This window comes from Sciurus carolinensis, chromosome 15 (assembly GCF_902686445.1).
Source record: "Sciurus carolinensis chromosome 15, mSciCar1.2, whole genome shotgun sequence".
Classification (NCBI taxonomy): domain Eukaryota; kingdom Metazoa; phylum Chordata; class Mammalia; order Rodentia; family Sciuridae; genus Sciurus; species Sciurus carolinensis.
In genome coordinates, this window is record NC_062227.1 from 82499581 (window position 1) to 82508839 (window position 9259).

General features: G+C 60.9%; 1 protein-coding gene across 1 annotated transcript in view; it reads left to right on the forward strand.

Moving 5' to 3' along the window:
- Nfatc1 (nuclear factor of activated T cells 1) overlaps positions 1 to 6841 on the forward strand; it is a 109050-nt gene extending 102209 nt beyond the window's left edge. Inside the window, 1 exon segment of the mRNA XM_047526258.1 lies at positions 5131 to 6841. Within this exon segment, the coding sequence (XP_047382214.1) occupies positions 5131 to 5180 (50 nt within the window). The 3' untranslated portion in view covers positions 5181 to 6841.
- Positions 6842 to 9259: the final 2418 nt, after the last annotated feature.

The window sequence follows — 9259 nt, forward strand, 5'->3', positions numbered from 1 at the left end:
CTGTTCTCTGCTCTGCTCTGCTCTGCTCTTTTCTGTTCTCTGCTCTGCTCTTCTCTTTTCTGTTCTCTGCTCTTCTCTTTTCTATTCTCTGCTCTGCTCTGCTCTGCTCTTTTCTGTTCTCTGCTCTGCTCTGCTCTTTTCTATTCTCTGCTCTGCTCTGCTCTGCTCTTTTCTGTTCTCTGCTCTGCTCTGCTCTGCTCTTTTCTGTTCTCTGCTCTGCTCTGCTCTTTTCTGTTCTCTGCTCTGCTCTTCTCTTTTCTGTTCTCTGCTTTGCTCTGCTCTTCTCTTTTCTATTCTCTGCTCTGCTCTGCTCTGCTCTTTTCTGTTCTCTGCTCTGCTCTGCTCTGCTCTTTTCTGTTCTCTGCTCTGCTCTTTTCTGTTCTCTGCTCTGCTCTGCTCTGCTCTTTTCTGTTCTCTGCTCTGCTCTGCTCTGCTCTTTTCTGTTCTCTGCTCTGCTCTTCTCTTTTCTGTTCTCTGCTCTTCTCTTTTCTATTCTCTGCTCTGCTCTGCTCTTTTCTGTTCTCTGCTCTGCTCTGCTCTTTTCTATTCTCTGCTCTGCTCTGCTCTGCTCTTTTCTGTTCTCTGCTCTGCTCTGCTCTGCTCTTTTCTGTTCTCTGCTCTGCTCTGCTCTTTTCTGTTCTCTGCTCTGCTCTTCTCTTTTCTGTTCTCTGCTTTGCTCTGCTCTTCTCTTTTCTATTCTCTGCTCTGCTCTGCTCTGCTCTTTTCTGTTCTCTGCTCTGCTCTGCTCTTTTCTGTTCTCTGCTCTGCTCTTCTCTTTTCTGTTCTCTGCTCTGCTCTGCTCTTTTCTATTCTCTGCTCTGCTCTTTTCTATTCTCTGCTCTGCTCTTCTCTGCTCTTTTCTGTTCTCTGCTCTGCTCTGCTCTTTTCTATTCTCTGCTCTGCTCTTCTCTTTTCTGTTCTCTGCTCTGCTCTGCTCTTTTCTGTTCTCTGCTCTGCTCTGCAGTGGGGATTGAGCCCACTGGTACTGTAAGACCAAGCCACGGCCGGGAGGCACTGGGGCCGGGGCACTCGGCCGTCCTGGAGGGCACTGGAGGGAAGGGCATCTCACTCGGGAGCACGCTTCACCTCCACTGGCCCACACAGGCATGGATGCCTGGGGTCCCCGCAGGCCAGCAGACCCACAAGTGCCGCAGGCCCCGGGAGCACCGTGGGCGGCTCTGAGCAGCACTGGCCTCCCACCCCTGCCCAGGCTGTGCTGAGGGGCAGCGGGCCTGTGCAGGGGACGGGACACATGGCCTGTGCAGTCCTGGCTGTGACAGGGATTGACGGGCATGCACATGTTGGGAAAGCAGCACTTTCCACCTGGGGAGCGTTTTAGAGGAGAGCTGAGTTTGGGGAAAACCCTCTTGCTGCCTGCACTGTGTCTAACAGCTGGCCACATCCTGTGAGAGCGTCTGAGCGGGCCAGCACACTTCCTCTTCCAGGCGGGTCGTCAGGGTCACATGTCACCTGCAGTTCAAAACACCTCCATGAAGAGAAGCCTTCGTGGGTGGAAACACTGAATAAGAGGGTGGAAATTATCAGTGGGGAGCGAGCATGGTGGGAACCCGGGGGCGGCCTGCCCAGGGGCCGGCAAAAGCCCAGGGCAGCGTGGGCCCCAGGTCGAAACCGTGACCTCATGGAGAGAGGGGCGCAGGGGGCGGGCGGGGTCCTGGGCCCGCTGGAGCCACGGGCTGCAGCGCCGTTGCCTGACTCCCTCTCCAGCCACGGCAGAGGCACCCCACTGCTCCGGAGCAGCACAAGGGCCCTGCCAGCCGCCCACCGTCCGTCCCTTGGGGAGCTGGGCAGCCCATGGATGTCCCTGGTACATGCCTAGGACATCTGCCGGGTCTGCTGGGGAGAGTGGCACCTGCCGCCACTTTTGGGGGAGCCCACTGGACAGCAGAGGGGTGACACCAGGTCACCATGGCCTCCAGCCAGGGTGCCGCTGGCTGAAGAAGCCCGAGAGTCCCCAGCCCTCCTGGGTCTCCCTCTGCAGCCAGGGCCCAGGGGGCAGCAGGGGACACCCCCACGCAGGCCTCTTCCCCTCGGCCTGCCAAGCAGAGGGTACTTCCTGTGGGCTGCAGGGCCCCACGTCACAGGAGAGTCTCAGCTGCTGGCCAGGCTCCCTCTGCCACATCAAGATGATGCTCAGCTCACTCACCTGCCACCACGTCTCTGCCACATGTCACCTGCCACCACCTAGGTCCTAGGGCCCTAGGACCTCCGAGGAGCTTCATGACCCCTACACGCCCTCCTTCCCTCCTTCAATGCACGGCCCTCACACTGCCTCCTGCTGCACGGTCGCCGAGGACTTCCACACCTGCCCGCAGGGTGGCCTCACCGCCCTCCCTGCTCCCCACCCTCACCTCCTCTCACCTCCCTCCCTGCTCCCCACCCTCACCTCCTCTCACCTCCCTCCCTGCTCCCCACCCTCACCTCCTCTCACCTCCCTCCCTGCTCTCCATCATCACCTCCTCTCACCTCCCTCCCTGCTCCCACCCTCACTCCTCTCACCTCCCTCCCTGCTCCCCACCCTCACCTCCTCTCACCTCCCTCCCTGCTCCCCACCCTCACCTCCTCTCACCTCCCTCCCTGCTCCCCACCCTCACCTCCTCTCACCTCCCTCCCTGCTCTCCATCATCACCTCCTCTCACCTCCCTCCCTGCTCCCCACCCTCACCTCCTCTCACCTCCCTCCCTGCTCTCCATCATCACCTCCTCTCACCTCCCTCCCTGCTCTCCATCATCACCTCCTCTCACCTCCCTCCCTGCTCCCCACCCTCACCTCCTCTCACCTCCCTCCCTGCTCTCCATCATCACCTCCTCTCACCTCCCTCCCTGCTCCCCACCCTCACCTCCTCTCACCTCCCTCCCTGCTCCCCACCCTCACCTCCTCTCACCTCCCTCCCTGCTCCCCACCCTCACCTCCTCTCACCTCCCTCCCTGCTCCCCACCCTCACCTCCTCTCACCTCCCTCCCTGCTCCCCACCCTCACCTCCTCTCACCTCCCTCCCTGCTCCCCACCCTCACCTCCTCTCACCTCCCTCCCTGCTCCCCACTCTCACCTCCTCTCACCTCCCTCCCTGCTCTCCATCATCACCTCCTCTCACCTCCCTCTTCATCTCTCTCCTCTGCTCTTCCTCAGCTCTAGGACCCTCTGTCCTCCCTCCTGTCCTCGGCTCCTCCTGCCCTCCGTTGCCCTCAGTAGGTTGCTGTCCACTTCCTTCTCTTGAGTCTGCGTGACTGCCTGGCGCTGTGCACCTGAACACCTCTCACTGGTCCTCCTGGGGTCTAGCTCCAGGAACTCTGCCTCTGGTGGTGGCTCGTTCCCCTGTCACGGCCTTTCATGTCGCTGTGACACTTTCCCACTTGTGTCCCTGGGAGGGTCTCTGGCCTAGGAGCCCAGGCGGGGTGTCTGCCCTGCCTCTACCCTGGCTGGAGTCCTTGGGGCTGGAGTCGGGCGAGTGGGCTGCAGCACAGAGGCGGCCGTGGGACGCGTGCCCCACTTCTCACCAGAGCTGCGTCCCAGCCCCGGAGCCCCCACCTGCACCCAGTCTGGCGGCCCGCCTTGCGTGGTGCTGGGGGATCCTCGTTGCCAGCCATCTCCGAGAAAATGCCCCGAAGGCTCTGGAGATGGGGCTTGTCTTTGGCAACATGCTTGATGTGACCATGGTCGGCAGGTCAGCCGTGCGCCTCTGCAGGTGAAGGCAGCCGAGTGGGGAGGAGCACAAGCTCTCCACCGCAGCCCCGCGTGCTGAGCGGCCGGCCCAGCCTCCCTGCCCAGCCTCCCTGCCCAGCCTCCGTGCCCAGCCAGCCTCAGCACCCTCCCTGCCCAGCCTCGGTGCCCACCCAGCCTCAGTGCCCGCCCAGCCTTGGTGCCCACCCAGCTTCGGTGCTCAGCCAGTTTCAGTGCCCAGCACAGCCAGATGGGCAAAGAACAACCAAAAATAAAACCTTAGGCCTCTGACATACACGAGGCCCACTGCACCCAAGAGACAGCGCGCTGCCTGCAGGAGCCCCTGCCAGCGCCCACAGGCCACGGGGCCCCGCACCCCACACCCGAGTGTCATGGAAAGTGCCAGCAGCCGAGGAGCTGCCTGGTGCTCTGCGGGGCAGGTCGCACCCTGAAGGCTGCTGGGTGCCCAGCCTGTGCGCTCAGCCTGCCGTGTCCTCACAGGCAGGAGGAGCCTGCCTCCCTCACTGCTCTCTCCGAGCGTGGCCTGCAGGACGCAGGGACCCTCCTGGGTCTCCACACAGGGGCAGGGACTGGGATGGCTCTGGCAAGCTCCTGGCAGGAGTGGGGCACAGGCTTCGCAGCAGGTCCCTCTGTTACCGGTTCCCATGACAGGATTCCTGCCCCAGCTGTGTGCTGTGTTATTCTGAGGCGCCAGGAGCTGAAGGGCGTGGGGAGGGAGGTGATGAAACGCACACCCTCTGGTGGCTCCAGGAAGCGGCCCTCAGACAGGCCGGGCCTCTGAGCAGCGTGGGGTTTATCTGGGTGCAGGCGCTGCGGCCAGGCGAAGGGAAACCCGGGCCTTTCCGTGACGTCAGCGCAGGCTCCCCACCCGCAGCTCCACCGGGAGTGGTGACAGCCTGCCAGGGACGTCTCCTATCTCAGGGCAGATCGCGCGGCCAGCAGGGGAGGTGGGCGGGGAGAGGGATGTTGTGCAGCCCCCGGCCACGGCCTTGCCAGCTTCTCTCATTTCCTGTCCATCTGCCAAAAATCACACACTGCTCGTGACCATGGCCGGCCTTTGGGGGACACTAACTTAACCATCTGCAGGAAACAAAGACGAAGGGAGAGCCCGCAGGGCGGAGGAATGCCAGCGGGGCCCGCCGGTCGGAGACAACCCTTGGCTCTGGGCCGCGGCTCTCCGGGGTCTTGGTGTCCGGCTCCCAGGCGGGGGCTCGCTCTGCATCAGGCAGGTGGGCCCCAGGGCCAGGGCCGTGCTGAGGGCCACGCACCAGGCCAGGCAGGACGACCTCGGGACCCCAGACCCTGCAGGAGGGAGGTGCCTCGCCACAGGCTGGCCGCGCAGATGAGCAGCGGGGAGAGGGCTCCGCTGGCCCTGCGGGCGGGTTGGCTGTGGGCGCTCCTCCTGACCTTCCTCTGCTCTGTGTCTTGCAGTAAATGAAATCATACGCAATGACCTCTGCGGCACGGAGCCTCGCTCGTAGGGCTGCAGCCGGAGCGGGCAGAGCTCGGGGCCAGCACGCCCCGCAGCCCAGCTCCAACACAGGCTCTCCACCGACGGACTGGACGCTTGGCTGGTGCCACTCGGACCCCTGCCTTCTGACACAGGCTGAAGCCTGGCGCTGCACGTTCAGAGACGCACTCTCCAGCGGGCCACGCGTCTCCCGTGGGGAAAGCCACCAAGAGCATTGCGGGTGGCGGGAAGCCAGCCCTGATCTCAGCGCTGGAAGTGCCTTATCTATGCAGACCACCCGTCGGGCGTCATGGGGTTGAGCGTCGGATCCGCTACGTGCGCACTTGTAGGAGCAGAAACACTTGCTGTGAGGCTTCATCCTTCCTGTAAATCGCGGTCTGGCCAGCCAGGCGGTGTGGGACACCCCGCCCCCACGACGCCCGCGTCCTCCGTCCGTGCTGCCTCAGGACGTGCGACTCCGCTCTGTGACTGACGCATAGGATTTTAGTAGGAGCATGCTGGGGTTTCGATTTTAGTCTGGCTTTGAACATAGCACAAAGAAGCCGAAGATACTGGACAAAACGACGCCCGTCTGCCACAGGCAGGTTGCGTCTGACGCCTGTACACAGACAGCCCTGTGCTTGTGTGTCCCTGGCAGGTGGCAGATGGGATGGCTGGCGAGCTGGCAGGGCTTCTGTGTTGGCGATAACCAGTGTCCATTTTGGAGAATGCACCTGAGAGTCCAGACCCACCTTCCAGCACCTTCCGTCGGGTCTGCCACCCTGCACAGGTGGCATTTTCTCATCTCATGTAGTTAGAGCACTTTAGACGGCCAGAGGTGCACACGGACGCCCGCAGGTTATCGCCTGGCAAAGTCGGAAAGTCACTGTAGATACCATTATGAAAGGAGTGTGATGTCTTTGTCAGCCGTAGGGTTGTTACTTCACAGAAGACTTACAGTCTCTGCTTCTAAGGAAAGTCACCAAAAGCAGCGTTTTCAAAGCAGCCGCACGCAGGCCATCTTCAGGTTGGTTGCTGCAGACAGCTCCTGTGGGCCTCATGGCAGCATTTCCTACAGCTAGTGGGTGCTGGCAGTGACCTGGCCTCAGACCAGAGCCTGCTGTGGAAGCAGGGCCCCGGCGGTCCTGTGCCTTAGCAACCATCGCCCCCTTATGGAACAGGCCTGCATTGCACCGTGGGGGAGGTCCCGCCATCGCCCCCTTATGGAACAGGCCTGCATTGCACCGTGGGGGAGGTCCCGCCATCACCCCCTTATGGAACAGGCCTGCATTGCACCGTGGGGGAGGTCCCGCCACCGCCCCCTTATGGAACAGGCCTGCATTGCACCATGGGGGAGGTCCCACCATCGCCCCTTATGGAACAGGCCTGCATTGCACCATGGGGGAGGTCTGGTCACAGTCCTGCCAGGAACTTCCCAGTGTCCATCTGTAAGGCTTCCTGCCTCTTCCAGTTCACAGAGAAACAGCCCCAAAAGTCATATCTGAGTGTGGGGCAGCTACAGCCTGGAGCACATTGCTCTGCCCACCATGGCTGCTGCCCGCTGTGTGTAGGCCCTGCAGCTGCATGCACCGCTTCGTAGTAGGATGTCATGTGATATTTGTGTCCACCATCTTTGTAGTTAGAGAATGGATCCAATAAAGCGTTTCTTTGACTGCACAACTCAGTCTGAGAGTGATCCACTACTCGTGGAAGACTCCTCTTGTTCTCAGAGGCACGTGTGGGAAGGCTCTGGAATGCGCTTTGCTGCAAAGAAGCTGCTGTGTGCTCATTTAAGCAGAAGGAAGCACATGCTGTGGAATGATTCCCTTTCTTCCTGATGCATTTGAAAGCAGACCTGCTGGGCTCAGGTGGCTATTTGGCAGTTTGCAGAGCCTGAGTGGAGGTGCCACAGTGCTTGTCCAGGCCAGGTGAAGAGGGACTTTGGCCTGAGCAAGGACTGGTGTCCATCCTGGGCCAGGCTATGGCCCACATGCTCCCAGGGAGCTGCAGGTGGCTCCCTGGCACCTGGCGGCCACCTGCCTGCTACCTCCCTCACCCAGGCACAGCATCCAGCCATCCACAGGGCAGGGTGGGATCGGGGCCTCCCCACACCTCTTCTGAAACAACATGGTGCCTTCAGGGCTTTATCACGCACAGAAGCTCCTGCTTCCTGCTGAGAAGTCACCAGCACCGGCAGCAGGCAGAAGCACCTCCCACCAGGCCTCTCCCTGACGACATTCCAAGTTAGCTGCAGGAGTCCACAGCCCTGTCCAGGGAACATTCAGGAGGACCGGGAGGCAGGTGTGGGCTGAGCTTTCCCACTCTCTGGGTTGGCAGGGAGCCCCACAGGGAGGGAGCAGCAGGCTGGGAACCTTCAGAGAGTTCCTCCCTCCTCTTCTCTTGCCTTTGAACTCCAGGCAAAGTTTACCCTGAAATTAGCCGTCTTACCAGAAGTGATTCAGGGGCCTCTGTACTTCCACCATTCTAGTTGGTATCTATTCCAAAATGTTTTCATTACTCTGAAAGAAAGGAAAAGGCCAGACCTGCTCCCTCCTCCCCCAGCCAGAGCCACTGGTGACTGCTCTGTGGAGCCACCAACCCTGAGGTTCTGCTGAGGAACCCTGCAGCCCAGGGGTGACTGGTCAGCATCTGCAGGTCAGAGCTGCACTCCTGTCCCCAGCCACAAGGCACGTGTGGACAGGTGCTCCTGCCTTGGGCTGCACGTGCAGGACTGGAGCACCCAGGGCCCTTGCAGCGGAGGGAGCTCTGTATGTGGCCCCTGGCTTGGCTTCCGAGTGTGTGTGCCCAGATCAGGCCCCACTCACTGACCCAACTTGGAACCGTGTGTGAAGCACATCATATTTGTAATTTATAGGCCAAGAAATCAAACCAGACCTATGATGACTGAGCATTCTCTTAACCCCCTCCTGCCCGTCCGTGGCTACGCCCGGCAGAACCCACCATCATGGGTTTCTGCCCGGAGGCTGGGACATCCAGTCCGAGTGTGAGTCCTCTGACAGCGCCGGGCGTCCAGGAAACACGCACACTGACCTAGTGGAGAGCAGAGCCTGCAGGCTGCAAGTGACAAGCCAGGGTGGGACTGTACCCAACCGCGGCAGGGCTGCCACCCGGCAGAACCACCCGGCCCCAACCCTCTGCAACAAAGCTGCTTCTACACCAGGTGATCAGAGCAGCTGCCATCCTCCCGTCACGGGACTTGTCCCCTTTTTTGACACTACAAAGGAGCCAGCTCCTTCTCAAAGTACCTGAGTGAACCGCGGGCTGTCTGCTGTTAATGCCCGATCACCCAGCAGCCGTCCCTTCTCCAAAAGGGAGGAACTGTGCTGGTGAGGGTCTACTTTGGGGGCAGCCTGAGTCACCTCTGAAGGGAAGGTGTTCTGAGCCCTAGGTCAAGGTCCCCAGCTGCCCTCAGGTCGTTGCTTTGGCTGCTCTGGCCTGGCCTGGGCTGGAGAAGGCGGTGCTGAGTCGGTATTCCCACTGCCCTCCCAGGGAGAGGCTGCCATGGCCACAGCGGCCTCTCAGCCCAGGTTGAGATGGCCTCTCAACCATCTGCTGACTCAGGGCCTCGAGATGTGAGGGTTGCTTTGCAGGGTTTCTGGTGGTGTGTGTACCACAGGCCCCCAGAAGTGTCCCAGCTCCACCATGATGGCTGTCTGTCGGGGGCAGTTCCTCTGTGGAGCAGAGCAGGCCCATGTGTCACCTCAGGGAGCTGCTCCTGCTCCATGCCTTTGCCACCACTGAAGGTGAAGGTGGCTGGCCGAGCAAGGAGCCTGGCCATCAGCTCCAGCAGCCAGCAGCATCCCAGCCCCAAGGGTGGCCTGCTCTCCTTGGCACTAGGCATCATGGCGATGGTGGAGCTCTAAACCTCCTGGGAGTTAGGCGCCCCGAGAGACTGTGGCTTGGCTGCACAACTCCAGCAGACGCCTGGGATTAGCTCGCTCCCTACCAACATGTGGGGCAGACTTCCCACCTGTGACCTTTGGGGAAACACCAGGAACCTCAGTTTCCTCAGGCGCAGAAACTGGGCAATCATGAATCTTTCAGCTGAGTCAGTCATGCTAACTCCAGGTCCTGGGGCTGTGAGGGAGA